The 23,783-nt window shown below is 51.9% G+C and overlaps 2 protein-coding genes across 7 annotated transcripts in view; both read left to right on the forward strand.

The window, feature by feature from the left end:
* CFAP52 (cilia and flagella associated protein 52) overlaps positions 1–7,354 on the forward strand; it is a 60,370-nt gene extending 53,016 nt beyond the window's left edge. The window contains exons 12-15 of the mRNA XM_002718974.5: positions 2,457–2,608; positions 3,701–3,803; positions 5,674–5,785; positions 6,982–7,354. Of these exons, the coding sequence (XP_002719020.3) occupies positions 2,457–2,608; positions 3,701–3,803; positions 5,674–5,785; positions 6,982–7,160 (546 nt within the window). The 3' untranslated portion in view covers positions 7,161–7,354. The remainder of the gene's footprint in view (positions 1–2,456; positions 2,609–3,700; positions 3,804–5,673; positions 5,786–6,981) is intronic.
* A 1,938-nt stretch (positions 7,355–9,292) lies between these two features.
* USP43 (ubiquitin specific peptidase 43) overlaps positions 9,293–23,783 on the forward strand; it is a 76,946-nt gene continuing 62,455 nt past the window's right edge. For 4 of the 6 annotated variants that reach the window (XM_070061379.1, XM_070061381.1, XM_070061380.1 and 1 more), the window contains exons 1-2: positions 9,293–9,934; positions 19,088–19,219. In XM_070061379.1, the coding sequence (XP_069917480.1) occupies positions 9,425–9,934; positions 19,088–19,219 (642 nt within the window). In that variant the 5' untranslated portion in view covers positions 9,293–9,424. The remainder of the gene's footprint in view (positions 9,935–19,087; positions 19,220–23,783) is intronic. The other 2 variants (XM_051825181.2, XM_051825180.2) reach the window with 2 other exon arrangements.

Below are 23,783 nucleotides of genomic sequence, written 5' to 3' on the forward strand. Positions count from 1 at the left end.
TTGCTTGTTCTTTTCCTCCGAGGACTTGGGTTGTATAAATTGTCTTTATCTTATCTTTTAAAGCAGACGCTACTTTTAGAATCAGTTCTGTAAGACACCCAGACATTTTGACCATAAATGTTTAAATATTACAGTGAACCCTTTCCTCCCATGGTTTCAAGGAGCCTAAAACACTTTGCAGTCCCACATCTATTTCAGGGTCTCGCCTCCACCACACCCCGGCTCTCTCGCCATCCCGAAGCCTTCCCTTTCTCTCCGAGGGATGTTTTCTTTTTCCTTTCTTTGCTCTGCTCCTGTAGGAAGGATTTATCGGGGAGAAGGCAGATACAACACCGTCTTGCTCGCCTTTAGAGCGATAACTCATTTCTCTTAGACCACGTCTAGGCTGTGTGTGACCTGGGACGTGTGCTGTAGCCCCTCTGCACTTCAGTCTCCAGTGTAAGGTGAACACGGCGATCCTTCCCTTACGGAGAGAGCCTACATTCCGTGGTTTGCACTAAGTGCGTGTGTGCCACTGTCAGGGCCCCTCTGCTTCCAGACCCACCCACCACATTTCCACAGCCACCGACCAGCATCTCAGCTCACTCCCTCCTTACTCTGGGGCCTCAACTTGCTGATACTACAGCACAGCGCTCTCAGACAGATAATCTACCTGAGTTTGTAGGGATTCAGTGGGACACACCTCCGCCTGTTTGGCCATCTTGCCTTCCAGGCCAGTCCGGGAGGTCATCCCTAGCCCTGCAGGGGTAAACAAAGTCATTAAGATAAAGTGCCGTTCTTATCTGATTTCCAGAGTGTCTCTTGTGAATGTTAATATTTCTTGGAAGAGGTCAAGTCCATTCCAAGTAGCCCCAGGCCACCTTTGTAGAACCTTCTGTCTCCTGTCTGGAGGTGGTGGTGGTAGTGGTGGTGGTGGTAAGGGAGATCCCTATGTCCCAGGGCTACCTGAGACCAGGAGATGAGTCCTCCCCTCTCCCCAACCCCCAAACTACACTGGGTGTTATCTTGGATTTGTCTCCTCTCTCGCTCCCCTGGCACCTTCCACCTTTGGCCTCCTGTCCTCTGTACCTGGTCTCCCTGAAAAGGCATTCCAGAAGCCAGAGCCGGAGCTGATGAGATCTGCCACGCAGTCTCCTTGCTGTTGGCCCTGCTGCACAGTTTTCACGGTCGCAGGACGCCTCCTCCAGTCATCGAGTATGAGGGCCTTTCCTTCCAAAAGCTAGCCTCCCAGGTCTTTTTGCCAGTGCTGGAGACCCTGGCTGCGGCTCAGCAGTTAGGCCGATCGGAACACAGCTGCAGCCATTTGGGGAGTGAATCAGTGAATGGGAGATCTTTCTCTCTTTCTCTGTCTCCCCGGCTTTGTAATTCTGCCTTTCGAATAAATACATCTTTTAAAAAATTATTTATTGTGTTTATTTGAGAGGCAGAAAGGAGAAAGATCTTCTACCCACTGGTTCACTCCTCATATGCCTGCAGCAGCCAGGGCTGGACCAAGCTGAAGCCAGGAGCCCACAACTTAGCTTGGGTCTCCCATATGGGAGGCGGGGACCCAACTCCTTGCGTCACCCCTGCTGACTCCCAGGGTGCACTGCAGAAGAAAGCTAGATTGGACATGGGGCTGGGACTCACACCCAGGCACTCGGATACGGAAGTGGGTGTCCCAAGCGGTGACTTCACCCCTGTGCCCAGCACCCACCCCTCACAACATCAATTTTTAGTTTAGCGTCTACTCGCCTCACTATCCTATGTTACTTGTACAGAATAGTTTTTAATATTCTTACTTTTCATAAATCTAGCATATTCATTGTAAGAAGGTGGGCTACATTACTACATTTTCTGGTGTAGTTGTGACAGGGCCTCTATCCATGAAAGAACATACAATGATAACCACATAACTTTCCTTTTCTTTGTCCTTTTTATTACAACCAGTCATTATATTGACTGCTTTGAAGTTTTGTGTATTGGTGGTGTATCGCCCATGAATTTCACTTCAGGATAATAAATAGGCATTAGAAAATATTTGGGGGAAAAAAAGCACAGGATTGGGTTCAGTAGCGTTGAGAACGATTGGTTTTTAAACTATTAAAATTGAACAGCTGATGTGAAGATTTATATATGGCTCTGGGTGCCCAAGAAATGTCCTGATGGCGCCAGAAACTTGAGCGCGAGGATCAGCAGAAATAAGTAGGCGCGTGATTTCGCTTAGTTTAGCAGCGGCCCTTGCATTACTTTGTGGCGGGTGCCTGGTGGATTTCTGAGCCTGGAGGTGGAAGCGGGTTTGGGATCTCCCAGGCTCCTGGCAACACAGCACTCTCACCCCACCCAGCCAAGAGGACAGGGAGTTAGGAAGCCAGGTCAAGTGCAGCAGAGGCGAGAAAGCTCTTGGGATCTGCTCTGACCCCTGCAGAAGTCCCAGGCTGGTGCCGGATGGAGGCGGCGTGCTCTGTGCCTTGCAGGTGAGGGTGTGGAAGATCAGCAGCCAGTCCCAGCAGCTGGAGGAGGCCCTGAAGGAGCACAAGTCCTCCGTGTCCTGCATCAGGGTGAAGAAGAACAACGAGGAGTGTGTCACCGCCAGCACCGACGGCACGTGCATCATCTGGGACCTGATGTAGGTGGTGGCGATGGGGACCCGGCATGGCCCTTGCAAAACCTGCCCGTGCCACACCAGTGTTTGGAGACTCCCCGGAGGGTGGAAACCAGACCCATCAGGGCAACAGTGAAGGGTGGTTCTCAGAAAGCCTCCACCTCCAGGGCTGCCCAGTGTTGACAGATGCTGGTGGGTGTGGTCTCCAGGCAGGATTGACTGCTAGGCGTTTCTCAGTGCCAAAGGAAGCAGACTTCTGGCCACGCACAGGAAGCGTGATTTTCCTTGCACTAATCCAATGCTGAGAGTGAGAAAAGAGTAAGGGAAACAAGCCACACAGGCAGCTCCTCTTATCTTCCACCCAGTGAAGCCCAGAATGAACTTCAAGCTCGTAGCATCCATTTTTTTCAAAATATATATGTATTTATTTATTTACTTGAAATAGGCAGAGTGTAGGAGAGAGAGAGAAAGAAAGAGAATCTCCCATCTACTAGCTCACTCCCCAAATGGCCACACAAGCCAGGGCTGGGCCAGGCTGAAGCCAGCAGCCTGGAACTCCAACCAGGTCCCCCGACATGAGTGGTAGGGCCCAAGCACTTGGCCCTTCTTCTGCTGCCTTCCCAGGAGCATTAGCAGGGAGCTGGACAGGAAGCAGAACAGCGGGGACTCAAACCAGCACTCCAGTATGGGCTGCCGGCCTAGCAAGTGGCGGCTGAACCTGCTGTGCCACAACGCCGGCCCCCACGTCTTCCATTTTTAAAAAGCCCTCCTCCCACCCTCTGCTGCTCAGCTTGTAGGAGCTCTGGGAATAAACTACACCGGGTGGGAGGCAGCGGGCCGGTTCCACGTTCAGCCGCTTCTGCTTCCTTCTCGTTGGAACGGGAGGCTTCTTGTGAGTTCCGTGCTCCGTTCTCCCCTCTGACGGCCACGGACAGGTGCAGGGGGAGGATGCAGCAGGTGCCGAGGGCAGAATCCCCAGAGGTCTGTTCTGAAGGCGCACAGGTGCCACGGGGCTGAGCAGCGTAGGGTGTCTGGGACCCAAAACTCCAACCCAAGCTGTGCCAAATCCCCCCTTGAGAGCTTGTTGGGTTCCACGGCTTTGAATCTGCTTTTCAGACGCCTTAGGAGGAATCAGATGATCCTGGCCAACACCCTCTTCCAGTGTGTCTGTTACCACCCTGAAGAGTTCCAGATCATCACCAGTGGAACAGACAGAAAGGTGAGTAGCATCAGCCCTCTGTGTCTGCGGGCTCCACGTCTGGATTCAGATTAAAAAAAAAAATTTTTTTTTATTGTGTCAACACTGAACACATGCAGAATTTTTTTTCTTATCATTACTCCCTAAATAATACAGTGTAACCACCATTCCCATCCCACTTGCACTGCATTAGGCATTGTAAGTAATCTAGAGATGATTTAAAGTGTGCAGGTGGATTGTGTTGCTTGTATGTAATTACTATGCCATTTTGTTGTATTTATTTCATCTTATTTAAATGAAGAGAGAGAGAAAAACACTTCCCAAATGTCTGCAACGGCCAAGGCAGGCCAGGCCCTGAGCCCAGAGCTCGGTCAGGGTCTCCTTTGTGAGTGCCAGAGACCCAAATACTTGAGCCATCTCCTGCCGCCTCCCAGGGTGCACATTAGGAGGAAGCTGGATTGGAAGTAGAGTGGCCAGGACTCTAACCAGGTATTCCAGTATGGGATTTGAGCATTCCAATCTACAGATCAACTGTGGTAGCAAACGCTCACCCCAGTCCTCTGCCATTTTATTTTATTTTTTTAAATTTTTTTTTGACAGGCAGAGTGGACAGAGAGAGAGAGAGAGAGAGAAAGGTCTTCCTTTGCTGTTGGTTCACCCTCCAATGGCCGCTGCGGCTGGCGCACTGCGCTAATCCAAAACCAGGAGCCAGGTGCTTCTCCTGGTCTCCCATGGGGTGCAGGGCCCAAGCACTTGGGCCATCCTCCACTGCACTCCCGGGCCACAGCAGAGAGCTGGCCTGGAAGAGGAGCCACCGGGACAGAATCCGGCGCCCTGACCGGGACTAGAACCCGGTGTGCTGGTGCTGCAAGGCGGAGGATTAGCCTAGTGAGCCGAAGTGCCGGCCCTCTGCCATTTTAAATGTTTGGAAGGCAGAGAGACAGAGACTGAGCAAGATCTCCCAGCCATTGGCACACTCCCAAATGTCTGCAATGGCCAGGGCTGGGCCAGGCCAAAGCCAGGAGCCAGGAGCTCAATCTGAGTCTCCCATGAGGGTGCCAAGGACCCAGCTACCTGAGCCATCACCTGCTGCCTCCCAGGGTGTGCAGGAGGAGGAAGCTGGATGGGAAATGGAGCAACCAGGATTCCAGCCAGGCACCCCTGTATGGGATGTGGGTGTCCCAGTTGGCATCTTAACAGCTGCACCAAGTGCCCACCCCTGCCATGCCATTTTATGTAAGGAACTTGAGTATTTTATGTAAGGAACTTGGTTCAGGCCCAGGAACCAATTCCCCAAGGACACCAAGGGGCATCCGTAGATTAAGGGATAAACCCTCTCCCTTCAGCCCCCGCCTCCCCCTACCCTTAGCCCAGCTCCCCTCCCCAGGAAGAGACCGAGGTTATCAGTCTGCCTCAACACCACCCTGTGGGATACTTTATAAAGCCGGCTAAAGAAGAGGGAGGGTACAGCCTCTCAGGGAGGTGACTTTGTAAGGATCCCTGGTGTCCGGAACTTGGGAGCACCCAGTCCCCAGCCAGGAGGGAGGGAACGCCTCTCCACCCATCTCCGTGAGCACAGAAGTACGGTGGACACAGTGACTGTTCTCTCCTGCGCAGCTTGCTGCAGACACAGTCTGCCCTTTTTGTCACAGTCCAGGTTTATCAGCACATCATCCTCTCTTTCCAGAGCAGGCAGATTTTAAAGCCAACACTAAAAATATTAAAACGGTCTCTCCACCCCTGCGACAGCCTATTTATAATTGCAGCCGATCCCATCCCTCGGTGTATTTTTGCTGCCTTCTATATAAAGTAGAGGCGTCTTTTGTTAACATGTGCACCCGCGACCGCACTGAGCCCCAGCCCTGCCCGACGCTTGTCTCCCGATCTCCAGATCGCGTACTGGGAAGTCTTTGACGGGACGGTGATCCGAGAGCTGGAAGGCTCCATGTCCGGGTCCGTAAATGGGATGGATATCACACAGGAAGGCCTGCACTTTGTCACAGGTCAGTCTTCAGAAGAGCGAGCCACGCCTGGCTCCTGGAGGCGGGAACGTGGGGGACTGCCAGGTGGGAGGCAACCGGAAGAGAGGCCCAAGGAGCTTCCAAGGCAGCTTGCTTAGATTCAGAAGATAAGGGTGCAGCCTGCTGCTTTCCCAGGTGCATTAGCAGGGAGCTAGATCAGAAGTGGGGCAGGCCAGACTCGAACTGGCACCCATATGGGATGCTGGCGCTGCAGGCCAGGGCTTTAACCTACTGAGCCACAGCGTCCGCACCTCCCACTGGAGTCTTAAATGCCTGTCCCCTGTACTGGGTCACTGTTGAATGATGTGATGTCCCTGCATCCCCCTGCCGTTCCACCCCAGACAGATGAATTAGCCAGTGTTTGACAGAGGGCATTTACAGCCCCACGTGCCGACTGGAACAGCACTGGCGTCATTCCCCACCCAGCTCCTTGATTCTTCAGGGCATTCACAAAGGAATGTCCTCAGTGAGTTAAAGCAAGAGACCAAACCAGACACAGTGAGATTCCCAGTCCCAGAATACCCATGTAACTGTCTACACTCAGAAAAACCCAGAAGGAACTAACACCGAAAGGCCATGGTGGTTATTTCTGTGTGGTCGCATGAAGGGTGATTTGGTCTCTTGGTGTTTTTTTTTTTTTTTTTTTCCCACCCAAATTTACTACAACAGACATAGATTCTAATGTCCAGTTTTATTCCTTGTCATCGACTTGAGAGAGCAACAGAGAGGCAGCAAAACCTCTCCCATCTGCTGGCTAACTTCCCGGATGGCCACAATAGCCAGGGCTAAGCCAGGCTGCAGCCAGGAGCCTGGAACCCCATCCAGGTCTCCCAAGTGGGTGGCAGGGGCCCAAGTCCTTGGGCCGTGATCCAGTGCCTCCCAGGGTGCATTAGCAGGAAGCCAGACAGGAAGTGAGGCAGCTAGGACTTGACCCGGCACCCCAGTACAGGATGCAGGTATCCCAGGTCGTGGCTGAAGCTGCTGTTCCACAGGCCCACGCCCACCCACGGATTTTAATAATCCAATTACAGCAGTGTGTAAAGGTAGATTGCTGTTCCTTTGAGCTGGCACGTGTGTGTGTGTGTGTGGGGGGTGTTGAAAACGATCCAGTCATTTGAAACCAGGGCTGACGCTCGATTCTGTCACAGCAACGCCATGTCAGCATTTGTGTTTTTCAGGTGGAAACGACCATCTGGTCAAAGTTTGGGATTACAACGAGGGCGAGGTGACTCACGTAGGGGTGGGACACAGTGGCAACATCACACGCATCCGGATAAGTCCGGGCAACCAGTACATCGTCAGCGTCAGCGCGGACGGCGCCATCCTGCGCTGGAAATATCCATACTCCTCCTCATGAGGCCACCAGGGCCTGCCCGGGACTGGGTCCCACCTTGATTTCTCCCACCTCTGTTTCTGTCCTTTACTCTGCATACTGTATCTCTAAGTTTCCCTCTCTTCCTCTATAGAATGCAATTTACATTCTTAAGCTATACATTAACATTGAAATAGGTTCCAGGAGTGATTAAAATGGTTTTGTGAATTATGAAGCAACTGCTGGTTTCTGGTCATTTTTTTTCCCAGGCCCCTGCACAACCCAGGCTGTGTCCTTCCTCCCCCGGGATGGGGTTGGGTGGGGTGGGGCACCGCCCCTGTCCACTACACACAAGGCCAGGTGCGATTCCTTCTTCCTCCTCTCATGGGCCGGGCTGCGTGGGGCAAAGCTTGGGTTCTAACCTAAGCTGGGCAGGCTCTTAAATAAAGTCTGTGAGGAGCAGGCATTGTGGTGCAGTGGCTAAGCTGCTACTGGGACCTACATCCCTCGTTGGAGTGCCCAGGGTGGAGTCTCCGCTCCTCTGCCAATCCAGCTTCCCGCAAATGTGCGTCCCGGGAGGCAGCTGGTGATGGCTCAAGTGCCTGGTCCCTGCCACCCACATGGGAGACTTCTGGGCTCCTGGCTTTGGCCTGGAGTGGGCATTTGGGGAGTGATCCAGCAGATGCAAGCCCACTGCCTGTCTCTCTCTGCCTTTCACATAAAAACAACTCTCCGAGCCCCACTTTTTTCTCTTTTGTCCAATGAGAATAAACTCCTGCCCAACGGTGATTGTGAGAGCTAAGTGTTAAAATGTAGTAGTGTTAAGCCAAGGGCAGGCTTGGGGACCTTGGGGCGATGGAAGTTCAGAGACTTTTGCTAAGTGGACTTGGCAGGGCAATCTATCCTGTGCCTGCCGCAGCGATGGCCATAACTGGCCAATTCCACACCCTCTGCGGGAGGCGGGGTGGTAGTAAGTGATGCATGATGCCATGCTCCAAAAAACGCCCCAGGTGTCCAGGTCACAGGGCCGGTTACAACTGCAGTGTGTACTTTATCTTTTCATGCTTGCGCAAAGGTAACTTTAGCCACCCTATTTGGGATTGAAGGTATTTAACAAACGACGATCACTGTTTCTTTTTTTTAATAACAAGTAGCATTTCAGGGCGCTAATGTAATCCTGCATCCCGCGCGCTACGGATGTCTTTTGGAGCTGGAAACCGACGAAAAACTCATTTTGCAAGACCTCGCCTGATTAATTATAAACCAGACAGTTACCGGATAGAGCGAGCTGGGAATCAAGGGCGGGGCCGAGCTGCTCCAGGCCAGGCAGCCACTCCGCCAGGGTTTGGCGTCCGGGAGCGACCCAGGGACCCAGGGGGCGCGCCTGCCACTCGGAAAACTTCCCGGGGAGCGAATCCGAGGTCGGAAAGCGCCGGAACCCGGCGATGCACACAGCCCCGGCGGCTCCAGTTCCGCTTCGAGCGTTAACCTCTCCGAGCCCACTCTTCCGCGTGCATACGGGGACGCGCACATCTCAAAGTTCTTGGAAAGCGACCCTGACCCCGTCGGCAGTTACAGAACAAACCACGGCCATCCCAGGCTATGTCGGCGCGGGGCAACATGCGGCTCGCTGCTCAGCTGCAGCAGGTGCAGAGATGACGCGTGCGGGCCGAGGCGCTGCCAGTCCCCAGGGGCGCGCGGGCGGGAAGGCGGTGGTGCCACCTGCCCGCGCGCACACCTGAGTCCGCGGAGGGCCCTGCGGCTCCCGGCGCGTGCCTCCCTCTACGCCCGCGGATGCCTGTATCTTCCCTGTACCTTTCCCTCGCGTCCACCTGCACAGAAAAGAAAAAAAGAGAGAGAGAAAAGAGAGAGCGAGCGAGCCAGAGCCCCGGCTGCGCGGTTTTCCAGGCGCCTTCCAAACGTGCGCTCCTGCCTCTCCGCAGCTCCGAGGCTGGGCGGGGAACAGGAGCAGAGGTTAAAAATAGGCCTGCCGGTTGGGAAGAGGGGAGGAAGGGCGCGCCGGGCGACCGCGAGCACTGCCAGGGCCGGCGGGCCCGCTCCGAGCCGCGGGAGGCGGGACCACGCCGGGTAGGGGCGGCGCGGCGCTGCCCCGGGGCCCGCCCTGCGGCCGGATTCCCGCGCGGGGCGGGGCGGCCCCGCCTCAGGCTCCGCCTCCGCCCGGTTCGCGCACACCTGGCCCGCAGGTAGCCGACGCCGGGCGCCTTCTCAGAGGATCTAAGGGCCTGCGAGCGGGCTCGTCCGCCTCGGGCCCGGGGGGCTCTGCTCCGGTAGCCGTGTCGGCGGGAGCCATGGACCCGGGCCCGGGGGTCGCTGCGGGAGAAGAGCCACCCGCGCCCCGGCCCCGCCGCCGCCGCCGCTCCCTGCGCCGCCTGTTCAGCCGCTTCCTGCTGGCGCTGGGCAGCCGCTCCCATCCCGGGGACTCGCCGCCTCGGCCCCAGCCCCAGCCCCAGCCCCAGCCGGGACTCTGCGATGGCGACGGTGACGGGGGCTTTGCCTGCGCTCCGAGAGCCCCGGGGAGCCCCGGGGAGGAGGAGCGGCCCCCCGGACCCCAGCCCCAGCTCCCCGGCGACGACGGGGCGCGGCCGCCGGGCGCGCAGGGCTTGAAGAACCACGGCAACACCTGTTTCATGAACGCCGTGGTGCAGTGCCTCAGCAACACCGACCTGCTGGCCGAGTTCCTGGCGCTGGGGCGCTACCGGGCGGCGCCGGGCCGCGCCGAGGTCACCGAGCAGCTGGCGGCGCTCGTGCGCGCGCTCTGGACGCGCGAGTACACGCCCCAACTTTCCGCCGAGTTCAAGGTAGGCGGCGCGCGCCCCGTCGGGACTGGGCTTCCTGGGGACTGGGTGGGGTCTTTATCGTTTAGCGCCATCGCTTGCTTGTGTCTTCTTTAGGGATTAATTTCTCCCAGGGATTTAGAGGGAGGGTCGGGGATGGGGGGGGGGCAGGTGTAAATGTGTTCAGCCTCTTTTTTTTTTTTTTTTTTTTTGCATTCGACCAGCATTTGTTGGGAGTGTACAGGACTTGCGGCCCAGGATTCTACCACCAGAGCAGCCCGGGCGTGGGGCGTGGGGCGTGGGACGGACACTAGGCTCTTGGTGCTTAGGAGGCAAATGAGCTCGACTACACGAAGTAGGGCCTTGGAAGGAACAGAAAAGACATGATGGACCAGGGCCCGTGCTGATTGCCGAGGGCAAAGGCGGTGCGTTTGCGGTTTGGGAGGTGCACCTTTTTGTGGAATGCACATTAAACCCAGCTCCGGGTTGGCGTTGCTATTTCATTCCTGGCCTCCAGGGTCTCCTTGCTGGGGATGCTGCAGGGTTGTGAAACTTGGTGAGTGGTGTGTGTCGCGTCACCCAGGGTTAAGGCCGGATGTTGCTTTGGGGGTCCCCGTGGAATCAGAGTTCCCGATCTTGGATGCACCGGGCTCGCTCCCTGCTGAAACCACACAGCCAGCCGGGGCTTTGGGCCCAGAGCTGCAGCGCCCCGCAGACAGGGGATTGTTGTTGTTGGGGGAGGGGGAACCTGTCAGTGTTCATTCCACAAGCATCACCGCTCTTGAGTTTCAGCCTGGGAAAGCAGTCTTTGCCATGTGACCTACAAGGATGCCAAACGCACCTTCCCCTCTCCTGCCCCAGGAGGGAAACACTGTTCTACAGGAGTCGGTGGGCCAGAGGGGAGTAGGGAATGTCTCTAAATACAAAAGGCAGTGTGGTATAATGGTTAAGAGCAAGGTCTTTGGAGCTTTGTGACCTTCAGCAGGTTGCTAGCTCCCACTGTGCCTCAATTTTACCCAGCTGTAAAATGGGCTTATATGGCACCTACCTAATTTTACGGTTGTCCCACTACATGAGATATATGTAGAGCATTTAGCACAGTGCCTGGCCCATGGGAAGTGTTTTGTTTTATTTTTTTAAGATTTATTTTATTTATTTGAAAGTCAGAGGTACAGAGAGAGACAGAGAGAAAGAGATCCCCCATCTGCTGGTTCACTCCCCAAATGTCCATAGCAGCTGGAGCTAGGCCAGGAGCCAGAAGCTGCCTCTGGTCTCCCACTTGGGTGCAGGGGCCCAAGCACTGGACCATCCTCCGCTGCTTTCTAAGGCCAAAGCAGGGAGCTGGATAGGAAGTGGAGCATCCGAGGCCTGTGTGAGATGCTTTACCTGCTAAGCCACAACTATAGCCCCAGGAAGTGTTTGTTATTCTACCCTTGCACCTCTCCACCTGCAGAGACCTGGAGGAGGGGAGAGGGAGAGAACCTTACTTTATTTCGCCTGATTCATTCCCATCCAGTTAGTGCAGCAATGGGAAAGGCCCAAGTGGTTTGAAAAAAAAAAAAAAAAAAAAACCCTCCCAAATTAGTAATCTGCCTCCCTGACTCACCAGGATTTAATCTCTCTCCTGCTGTCAAACCCTGAGGGGCTGGGAGCTCCCTTTGAGCCTTGGAGCTGGTGGGGGGATGATCTGGCTGTTAATATGTTAATGAAGGATCCTGGAACTGGGGCTCTGTGGGTTGCCAGCCCTTGGGGGTCCAGGACTCCAGAACCTGGGCTTTTAAACATTATGGGGGAGGGGAGGGCACCATCAGTTTAGCTGCTAAGAGACTGCTTGGGATGCCTGCTTGCCCCATCAGAGAACCCAAGGTCAAGTCCTGGCTCCACTTCGCTCCCAATTTCCAGCTTCCTGCTAATGTCCGTCCTTGGAGGCAACAGAAGATGGCCCTAGTGGTTGGGTCCCTGCCACCCATGTGGGAGACCCAGATGGGGTTGTCCAGCTCTTGGCTTCAGCCCTGGCCCAACCCTGGCTGTTGTGGGCATTTGGGGAGTGAACAAGTGGATCAGAGATCTCTGTCCATCTGTCTGTCTGTCTGTCTGTTTCTCTACCTCTTGAGTAAATGAAAAATTGAATAAAAATGCAAACAGATGGAAAGCTAGTGGATCTTCGTGCGATAGAAGAGAAAACGTTCATTCAGTCATAATGTGAATTAGAAATTGTAGTTAAGTACGTTGCTTTCTTCTAGAGATTTATTTTATTTATTTCAAAGTCTGAGTTGAAGAGAGAGAGCGCGAGCGAGCGAGCTTCCATCTGTTGGTTCAGTCCCCTAGATGGCCGTAGTGGGCTGAGCTGGGCCACACTGAAACCAGGAGGGTCTCCCTCAGAGCTGGCAGGGGCCCAAGCACTCAGGCAACATTATCTTTTTTTTTTTTTTTTTAAGACTTACACAGAGAGAGAAGGAGAGGGAGAGGGAGAGGGAGAGAAAGGTCTTCCATCCACTGGTTCACTCCCCAGCTGGCTGCATTGGCCAGAGCTGCACCAATCTGAAGCCAGGAGCCGGGAGCTTCTTCCAGGTCTCCCTCAGGGCTGCAAGGGCCCAAGGACTTGGGCCATCTTCCACTGCTTTCCCAGGTATAACAGAGAGCTGGATTGGAAGTGAAGCAGCTGGGACTGGAACCGGTGCCCATATGGGATGCTGGCGCTGCAGGTGGCGGCTTTACCTGCTACGACACAGTGCTGGCCCCTCAGGCAACATTATCTGCTGCTTCTCAAGGGGCTGCTAGCAGAAAGGTAGAAACCACAGCAGAGCCAGGACTTGAAATGAGGCACTCTGAGATAGGATGCAGGAGTCCCAAGGGATTTTTTTTTTTTTTTTAAGATTTTATTATTTATTTGAGAGACAGAGCTACAGAGAGAGGGAAAGACAGAGAGAAAGATCTTCCATCCTCTGGTTCATTCCCCAAATGGCCACAATGGCCAGAGCTGGGCCAATCCGAAGCCAGGAGCTTCTTCTGGGTCTCCCACATGGGTGTAGGGACCCAAGGACTTGGGCCATCTTCCACTGCTTGCCCAGACTATAGCAGAGAGCTAGATCGGAAGAGGAGCAGCCGAGACTCGAACTGGTGCCCATATGGGATGTGCTTAACCTACTACGCCACATTGCAGTCCTCCCAAGTGATGTTTTAACCACTAGACCTAACGTCTACCACTTTTTACTTTGTAAATCAACTTTCTTGAATCTGATTTTTTTTTTAGTGCCCATATTGATACATTTCTTTCCAAAGAAATGTGCCAAGTTTCACATGTGTCAGTTATGCATATTTTCCCCAGCTTGAGTCATTGTAATTGAGAAATTGAAATTGTATATATTTACAGCATATAATGTATTTTGATCTATGTATGTGCTGTGAAATGATTAAGTCAAGCTAATTAGCATGTCTGTCATCTCACATTTTTTCATGGTGAGAATGGTTAAGCTGTCAAGTGTCATGCATTAGCGTTGACAGCAGTCACCACTCTGGGTAACAGCTCTGCACCACTTAACACTGAACACGGAGAAATACTTGATTTTATTTTTGTTTCTTTGATTAGGAGCCAGGTGAACGGCATCTCCATGTTTCAGGCCAGTTGTAATTCTGTCTAGGAACCATCTGTGTATCATTTGTATACCCATCCTGCTTTGCTCTTGCTGTTCTCTTTGTTTGCGTCTATAAATTCCTTAACTCTTGTGGTATTTACTGCAAACATGACCTCTAAACTGATACCTTCTTCCCTTACCCCAGTACTGGAAGCTGTAGATTGGTTTCTATTATAGGATCCCCCCCTCCTTTTTTTTTTTTTTTTTTTTTTTTAAAGATTTATTTATTTGAAAGGCAGAGTGAGAGAGAGAAAACAAAGAGGTCTTCATCCACTGGTTCATTCCCCAAATGGCCACAACAGCCCCGGGGCTGAGCTGAAACCAGGAGCCAGGAATTCCATCCAGGTCTCTCACACAGATGGCAAGGGCCCAAAGACTTGGTTCATCTTCTGCTTTCCCGGGTGCATTAGCAAGGACCTGGATTGGAAGTGGAGCAGCTGGGACTCAAACTGGTGTTCCAGTATGGGATGCCGGTTTCCATGGTAGCCTAACCTGCGATGCCACAACATTAGCCCCACTCTCCCATTTTTAAAAGTAGACTTTTTTTTAAAATGATTTATTTATTTATTTGAAAGATAATCAGAGGATAATCAGAGAGGGAGAGACAGAACCAGGGAGAGAAAGAGGAGAGAGATCTTCCATCTGTTGGTTCACTCCCCAGATGGCTGCAATGGCCAGGTCTGAGCCAGGCAAAAGTCCGGAGCCAGGATCTCTCGCTGGCATGCCCACGTGAGTGTCAGGGGCCCAAGGACTTGGGCCATCATTTGCAAAGCGCTGCCTTTTGAAAACCAGGGTGCCTTCTCTTCGTCGTTCTCACGTATGTTTTAGAAGTTCTGAGCAAAATTGTAAGATGTGAAATGGAGATGGAGTTAAACATTGAACAGAAAGAGTTCATAAATGGTTCTAGAAATCCATGTTCTGGAATTCTTGCTGTCACAAATGAGGTCAGGTACAAGACAGAAAATTGCCAAAAGCAATAATGGATAGAACCTATAAAATTAGGTGTGGGCATTGTGGCTCAGTGGGTTAATTCACAGCTTGAAATAGCCAGCATATCCCATATAGTTGTGCCAGTTCATGTCCCGACTACTTTGCTTCTGATCCGGCTTCTGCTAATGTACCTGGATGATGGCCGGTGGATGAAGGCCCAAGCGCTTGGGCTCCTGGCTTCTGTCTAGTCCAGCCCAGGCTGTTGCAGCATTTAGGGAGTAAGCCAGCAGATGGAAGATCTCTCTCTCTCTCTCTGTCTTCCTTGTTCTCTCTCCCTCGCCCTCTGTCACTGTGTCTTTCAAATAAATAAATCTTAACATATAAAATTAGATTTCATTCATAAAAACAACCAGAAATATGAAAATAGCTAGGAATAATTTTAACAAGAAATATATTAGAAAGTATCAGTGTTTGAGAGAGAAAACACACCCACCCACCCACACACACACACACACACACACATCCATGCCACATTACAGGATAGAAATACCAAATGTTACTTTTCATCCTTCCTAAGTTAGATTTAGTTTTCATGCAGTTCTAGCACACTTGAATAGACTTCCTGTGGAAATGTCTTCCATAGGAATCAATGGGTTTAGTTATTTTTTTAAAAGTATTCAGAACATTTCTGCCAGATACCTTATAACTAGACATAGACCAATAATTATCAATGTTCAGTGTAAAAGAAAAACCTTGGGATATATATAAAAATGAAAAAAACTGCCCACGTTCCCATCATTCTGTGATACTCATTTCTTAAAGTTTTGTCATTTTTTTGAAAATATATTTATTTATTTGAAAGTCAGAGTTATACAGGGAGAGGAGAGGCAGAGAGAGAGAGGTCTTCCATCCACTGGTTTACTCACCAATTGGCTGCAACGGCTGGAGCTGCGCCGATCCGAAGCCAGGAGCCAGGAGCCTCTTCTGGGTCTCCAATGCAGTTGCAGAGGTCCAAGGACTTGGGCCATCTTCCACTGCTTTCCCAGGCCATAGCAGAGAGCTGGATTGGAAGTGGAACGGCCGGGACTCGAACTGGCGCCCATGTGGGGTGCTGGTACTGCAGGCGGTAGCTTTACCCACTACACCACAATGCCGGCCCCCTGATTTTTTCATCTATCTATCTATAAATATAAAAAACTCAAATATACATATTTGCACTCTTGTAAAAGAATATTTATTTCCATTCACTTGAAAGGCAGAGTGATAAGGAGAGTAACAAAGAGAGATGTTTTCCATGCACTGGTTCACTTCCTGAACACTATAACAGCTAGGACTGAGCCAGGCTAAAGAAGCCTGTAATTCCATCCAAGTCTCCCATATGAGGGGCAGGGGCCCAAACATTTAAGCCATTATCTGCTGCCTCCCAGGGTGCACATTAGCAGGAAGCTCAATCAAAAGCAGAGTAGCTGCAACTTGAACCAGGCACTCCGATGGGGATGCAGGGTCTTTTTTTTTTTTTTTTTAAGGTTTTATTTATTTGAAACACAGAGCTACAGAGAGAGAGAGAGAGAGAGAGAGTTCTCCCATCTGCTGGTTCACTCCCCAGATGGCCGCAACGGCTGGAGCTGTGCTGATCCGAAGCCAGGATCCAGGAGCCAGGAGCTTCTTGCAGGTCTCCCATGTGGGTGCAGCGGTCCAAGGACACTGCTTTCCCAGGCCATAGCAGAGAGCTGGATGGGAAGTGGAATAGCCAGGACTTGAACCAGCACCAATATAGGATGCTGGCACTGCAGGCGGAGGCCTTACCCACTATGTCACAGTGTTGGTGGGATGCAGGGTCTTAACCACTGGGCCAAGTGGCCACCTAGGATCGTCATGGTCAGCTGGAAGGAAATGGATTTCATGTAGAAGACAAGAACAAAAGCAAAGGCATGGACTGTAGAGGTAGGAAACAAATGTGGGATACCAGAGTGGCCTGTTTCCTTGGAGCTTTGACGTGCACAGGAGACCGGGGAAGGGCATGGATTGGGACCAGAACCCAGAAGGCGTTGTGACCGTTGGATGGTGAGGAGGGGAGGAAGGAAGGATTTGCCTTGTCCAGCAGGGCTGTAGGAAATGGGCTGGTCCACCATGAGTGCAGTGGGCTGGGCTCCTCCTCAGGTGGGTGCCAGGTCTGGGTCTGCAGTACTGGGAGTCTTGCTCCCTGGGATGCTACTGCATGGGAAGCACGGAGCCGTCTTGGGTGCCAGAGCCCAGACTGCGTGACAGCCGCCGTGACAGCTGATGGATCTGAGCACCTGAAAGGTGACACCTACATCAGTTGGAAGAGCGGCATCAGGGCTTCTGAGACCATGCGGAGAGAATGCAGGTCCTGGGAGGAGGGTATCAGGGGTGGCTGTGGGTAGGGATGCCCGGTGAGATGCACCACACCTGGTTGGCTTGAATTACAGATAAACAATGATTTAGTACAAATACATCCCCATTATTGCACGGGACATTGATTCCTGGTTTATTTGACATTCAAATTTAACTGGGTGTCTTCTATTTTTATTTGCTAAATCTGGCAGCTCTTGCTTGGAGGTGGAAGTGCAGGGAGATCTGGGGGGGAAGAAGCCAAATGAATGTGGTTGGAATCAAGATTTAGAACCAGGCTTCTCATTAATTAGCTGTGAAGTATGCTTCGTTGCATCCTAGAAGTTTCCTTTAAATCGCAAGGAAAGATGAAAAGAAAGGAAGAAAAGCAATCCCAGGCCGTCTGATTTGACTGGCAGCAGTGAGGATTGTGCTAGTTACAGCCTTGCTCAGACTGGTCCCTTTGGCGGGCACAGGATACACCTGCCTTGGATGCAGCTGGAACTTAGCTCTGCGTCTCAGACAACCATCATATGCCATGAGCATACCCAGAGAGGGTGGCCTGCCTGTGTTCGGATGCTCAGACACGTGCAGGAGAGCCCTGGAAAGATACCTAAGCAATTGCTAAGAGAGCCTGAGGGCATGGAGGCCAGGCAGAAGAAAAGCTTTCATAATCATTCTTTTATATATTTTTGAATATGCACTTGTACTACCCTTTGAAACAAACCTATTTTTTTTTTTTAAGATTTATTTATTCATTTGAAAGGCAAAGTTACAGAGAGAACTCTTCCATCCATTGGTTTGCTCCCCAGATAGCTACAATGGCCAGGGTGGGGCCAGGCCAAAACCAGGAGCTTCTTCCAGGTTTTCTGTGTGGGTGGCAGGGGCTCCAAGCACTTGGGCCGTCTTCTGCTGCTTTCCCAGGCTCATTAGCAGGGAGCTGGATTGGAAACAGAGCAACCTGGCTTCTAGCCATCCTGAAATGGGATGCTGGGTGTTGCAAGCAGCCAACTCATTGCCTAACGTGGGCCCCTGCCACGAACTTTCAGAAAGCTGGAATATCCATTTATACAGGCAATGACAAAACTATTGCAGGGTGTAACAGAAGGACAATGGAAAGGGGTGGGGGTGGGGTGGCAGTGGCTGCCATTGTGACACGAGTCAAGGTGGCACAGGGTAAGCTGTTGCCTGTGACTCCAGGAGCCCATATGAGTGCCAACTGAAGGCAGCAGAAGATGGTCCAAGTGCTTGGACCCCTGCTACCCATGTGGGAGACCCAGATGGAGTTCCTGGCTCAGCCCTGGCCATTACAACCATCTGGGGATGGGGAGCGAATCAGCAAATGAGATTCTCTCTCCCTCCCTCCCTCCCTCCCTCCCTCCCTCCCTCCCTCCCTCCCTCTCTCTCTCCCTCTCTCTCCCTCTCTCTCCCTCTCTCTCCCTCTCTCTCCCTCCCTCTCCCTCTCTCTCCCTATCCCTCTCTCTCTCCCTATCCCTCTCTCTCTCCTTCTCCCTCTCTCCCTGTCTCTGTCTCTTCTGTCTCTCTATAACTCTGCCTTTCAAATAGCTAAGTACATCTTTTTAAAGGGAGGAAGGGGGTGTGGCAAATGTTAGAGCTTCGAAGGCGGGGTCTTGTCCGTTCTGGTCATTGTATCCCGATCCCTAGAGTAGTGTGTAGCAGGTGGGAGCCACTCAATACCTATTTATTTCAGGGCTGGCCCAACCATTTCTGGATCTAACCACAGAGGGAGGAGTTTGTGTGCTTTAGAGAGAGGCAGTCAGGGAGCCACACTTAACACGTTTAAGGAAGTCAGTTTCAGCGTCAGTTTGGTGGTTGCCGAAGAAGAGCCAGTTGAAGCCGTGGGAATGAATGAGATCAGTGTGGGAGAGGGGGGAGGGTGAGAAGTCTGTTCGGCCGCGGGCTGAACAGAGAGAGACAGGTGGGAATAGGCCGATGGAGGGAAGACCAGTGGAGCATGGCACCCCAGCAGTCAGAGGTCAGGCGCTTCGGGAAGACCAGATGGCCAGCAGGATCGAGATGTCCAACAGCCAGGGCATGCGGTCTCCGCCCCTCCAGAAATGTGGTGCCTTCTCCTACACGGAGAACCCTCGTCCTGGCTGCATTTTGCGACAGGCTTCAGTGCGCAGTCCGTGTGCACCCCGTGCTGCCTGCGTATTGTCATCTGGGGTCCTAGAGACCGCCGGGCAGCCTCGGAGGTGGCAGACAGCGTGCGCCACGCCGACCTCTGTCTTCCTTTCAGAACGCTGTTTCCAAGTACGGCTCTCAGTTCCAAGGGAATTCCCAGCACGACGCCCTGGAGTTCCTGCTCTGGCTGCTGGACCGCGTGCACGAGGACCTGGGGGGCTCGTCCAGAGGGCCCGCGTCCCAGAAGGTCGGTCAGTCCGCGATCGGTTTCCTTTCTGCCCGACCCCGTGGATTCCTGGTGCCCCTCGTCTCAGCCCTGTTTGTTTTCTGGAAGGCGTTTCTTACAGCGCGGTGTGTGTCAAACCTCCCCGACCCCGCGATGCAGGGACTAGGGCTTCATCGAGGCGCAGAGTTTGAGAAGCCTGTTCTTGGCCCGTGTTCTCTCCATTAGTGTGGTCATCTGAGGCCGGGAGCTGTTTCCTGTTATTTTCAGACGATGCCATTTCGACTCTACCCTTGCTTTTTCAGACATGTGTCTCACAGAGCAGCAATTCCTAATTTTTTTTTCTCACGCATGAAAAGCTCAGGTTGCAGGAGCTTTACGTGTGTGTGTTCCCATTCCCACGTCTTTATTATTAATTTTACAAAATTTATTTGAGGGGCTGGCTTTGTGGCGTAGCAGGTTAAGCCTTGGCCTGTGACGCTGGCATCCCATATGGGCACGGGTTCGAGACCTGGCTGCTCTGCTTCTGATCCAGCTCCCTGCTAATAGTACCTGGGAAAGCAATGGAAGATGGCCGAAGTCCTTAGATCCCTGACACCCACGTGGGAGACCTGGAAGAAGCTCCTGACTTCAGCCTGACCAAGCCCCAACCATTATGGCCATTTGGGGAGTGATGTAGCAGATAGAAGATCTCTGTCTCTCTCGCTGTCTCGCTGTCTCTCTTCCTCTCTCTGTAGCTCTATCTTTCAAATAAAAAAAAAAAAAAAACGTTTAAAAAAATTTATCTCAGAGAGTGCATGTGAGAGTGTGCTTCCATCCACTGGTTCACTTCCCAGACCTGGAGTGACCTGGGCTAGGCTGCAGCCAGGCTGGGGATGAAGCTGGGAACTCCGTCCAGGTCTCCCACCTGCAGTAGGGACCCAACCCAGGACTTGAGCTACCACAGCTGCCCCCCTCCCCACCCCCCGCCAGGGTCTTGCATTGATAGGAAGCTGGAGTCAGGAGCTGGAGCTGAGTCGCGAAGCCAGGCACTCTGTTGTGGGACCACAGTCATCCTAACCTCTGGGCTCAACACCTGCTCCCAGCATTCTCAGGGTTTGGTGAAACCCCGGTTGTGTGGGAGGAGGAAAGCGCTACCGTAATTTGTAATTGGCACCGTGAATTGATCCATCAGCTGGGTTCTTTCTGGAACTCGCTAAATAGCCATCAATGATGGGTTGTGTTCTAATGCCACCGCTTTGTCTCCCACTTAGAGAAAGATTGCAGGAAGTTGTTGAGTGTCAGCAGTGATGAGAACAGTATCCAGGAGTAAATATATCATAAGGAGAAAACTGTTTCATGAGCTTTGATAACAAGTTGATAACTATAACTATACTTTCCATATAGCTCATGGCTGATTTAGATGTGGCTATGAGACCTGCTTTCTCAGCTTTTCTGTTTGTTTTACTTTTAGTTGGATACTTTGTTCCCCTTAATCTCGGGAGTGCACTAAAAACCTTGTAGCAAATGTTTAGGCCCGGACCAGCACTGTGGCGTAGTGGGCTAAGCCTCCGCCTGCAGCACCGGCATCTAATAGGGGCGCTGGTTCGTGTCCTGGATGTTCCTCTTCTGATCCAGCTCTCTGCTACTGCACCTGGGAAAGCAGTGGAAGATGGCCCAAGTGCTCGGGCCCCTACCAGTGCAGGAGACCCGGAGGAGGCTCCTGGCTCCTGGCTTCGGATTGGTCAAGCTCCAGCTGTTGCAGCCATCTGGGAAGTGAACCAGTGGATGGAAGATCTCTCTTGCTGTCTCTCTCTGTGTCTGTAACTCTGCCTCCTTTAAACTCTTTTAAAAAAGCAAATGTTTAGGCCTTTGAAGTGTCACCTTCCTGTCCCTTTATTATTTGCCCAGAGCCCAACATTCTAGAACAATAAAGAATGAATGGCCCAGGAAATGCAGTCTTTTTTTTTTTTTTCCTGTTTTAAACTCTTATCTTTCAATTTCATTCTATTTATTTATTTGTCTGAAAGGCAGAGTGACAGGGAGAGAGAGGGAGAGCTCTACCATCCACTGGTTCACTCCCCAAGTGACTGCCAGGCCAAAGCCAAAAACTCCATATGGGTCTCTCGTGTGTGGCAGTGGTTCAAATACTAAGTACATCTTCCATTGCTTTCCAGGCACATTAGCAGAGAGCTAGACTGGAAGTGGAGCAGCCAGGTCTTGAAGCAGCACCTATATGGGATGCTGGCACCGCAGGCAGTGGCTTTACCTACTATGCCACAGCACCGGACCCCCTCTTTCTCTTTTAAAAGTGCAGTTTGCAAGGCTGGAGTCATGATGCAGTAGGTTAAACCACCACCTGCAGCGCTGGCATCCCATATGAGAGCAGGTTCAAGTCCCAGGTGCTTCATTTCTGATCTGGCTGCTTAACTTTTTTTTTTTTTTTTTTAAGATTATTTATTTGAAAGGTAGAGTTATTGGGGGGAAGGGAGCCATATCTTCCATCCACTGGTTTACTCCCCAAATGTCTTCAATGGCCAGCACTGGGCCAGGCCAAAGCCAGGAGCCAGGAGCGTCATCTGGATCTCCTACATGGGTGCAGGGGCCTGTGTTCTTGGCTCATCTTCCACTGCTTTCCCAAGAGCATTAGCAGGGAGCTGGACTGGAAGTGGAGCAGTGGGCCTCTCCCTGGCTCTCATATGGGATCCACCGTTACAGGTGGTATCTTAACTCTCCATGCCACAACACCGGCCCCAGGCTGCTCCACTTCTGAGCTGTCTTCCTGCTTACGCTCCTGGGAGAGCAGTGAACAATAACCCAAGTACTTGGGCCCCTGTCACTCATGTGGGAGACCGCAAGAGTTCCAGGCTCCTGGCTTCGGTCTGGCCCAACCCTGGCCATTGCCGCCGTTTGAGGGGTAAACCAGCAGATGGAAAATCGATTCTCTCTGTCTGTCTCTCTGTAACTCTACTTTCCAAATAAAATAAATTTAAAAAAAAAAAAAAAAAACAAAAAAACCCTGCAACTTGAAACTCTAAGAACATAAACATGTTGCATGGCTTACAAAAGCTGAGTGACCTTCCAAAAGCAGTGCAGCTAAGAAGGCATTGAGTCTGGGTTCAAGGCCATGGGGTCCTGGCTAGAAAGTTTGTTTTCTTGTTTTAAAAAGCCCTGCCCCCACCCCCATCCCCAGTGACTCCCAAAACATACAATGAAATAAAACCAATGATCCAGGGGCAAAACCTGGGAGGTCTGCACACTCTGAGCTTATGCAGCTTCCTCTGGGTTGTGAGATTACTCCTTTACCTACAGTGATTTTCTGTTTGTCTTGTTCAGACCCTCTTAGCTGCAAGCGTGTTATGGTTTGAATACTATTTGTCCCGTGCAAAGCTTACGCCGAAACTTGATTGCCGATGCAATGGCTTTCAGAGGTGCTGAGATGTTGCAGAGGTGAACAGGTCATGGGGGCGCCACCCTTGTGAATGGGGGAATGAGGTTCTCGCAGGTGTGGGTTAATTGTCCTGGGAGGAGTCCAGCCCCCCCTCCCCCCAGCCTCGTCTTGTGCACCTGCGCCCTCCTCTCCCCTCCCGCCATATAATAATGCAGGGTGATGTCCTCGCCCGGGGCCAGGGTCTTGCCCTTGGAGTTCCCAGCCTCCAGATTGGTGGGAAAATACAATTCTTTCCTTTGTAAATTGCCCAGTCTGCAGTATTCTCTTACAGCGGCATACAGCAGGCTACAACAATGTCTGAAATTTAACTCACTCCAACTTAAGGAAACAGAATTTATTGACTTTTATGACTCGCAAGTCCAAGGGTTGAACAAGCCTCGGATAGGACTGGATCCAAGCGCTTGGGTGGTGCATCTGGGTCTTTGACTCTCTTGTCTCTTGTTCCTGGCTTTGTTCTGAGACTGGCTGTGCCCACATAGTAGCAGGAGGCCTTCTGCAGAGCTCATAAAACCTGCAGAGCTTGGGATTCCAGAAGAAACTCAGGGAAGAGTCTGGTTGTCCCAGCCTGGTTCACCTGTTCATTCCTGGGTCTGTGGCTGGAAGAATGGACTGTTCTGTTTGGGCACACCTGAGTCACAACCATGTGGGGTGAATGTGGGCCAATGAGGGATTTTATAGGACTCCAGTTTCTGGGTTGCTTCCCCCAGAGAAAGGAATGCTGAGTGGATAGGTGTAGGTAGATGGATGGATGGAGGGGTGGATGGATGAGTGGATAAATGGATGGATAAATAGATGGATGGGTGGAAGGATGGATGAATGGATAGATGTGTGGATGAATAAGTGGATGGATGGATGCATAGATAGATGGATGATAGCTGGATGATAAGTAGATAGATAGATAGATAGATATTGCTACTATACTGCATATTCCATGTGTTTATTGGGAACACATTTTGGAGTCAGTATGATGTATTTAAGAATCTGGGATGTTGTTTGTTGAGTGTTGGCTGTGACCTTGGCATCTGAATCCAGTGCTTTACGGCTTCACTTCCTGACACACGGTGACCCTCTTGTGTAGTTGAATACGTGGTTATCATGCTTTAACGTCTTTAGAATGACTCCAAGGTTGGAGTAGTTTAGGCTCAATAAGTTGGCCAG

This window comes from Oryctolagus cuniculus, chromosome 17 (assembly GCF_964237555.1).
Source record: "Oryctolagus cuniculus chromosome 17, mOryCun1.1, whole genome shotgun sequence".
In the NCBI taxonomy this organism is placed as follows: Eukaryota; Metazoa; Chordata; class Mammalia; order Lagomorpha; family Leporidae; genus Oryctolagus; species Oryctolagus cuniculus.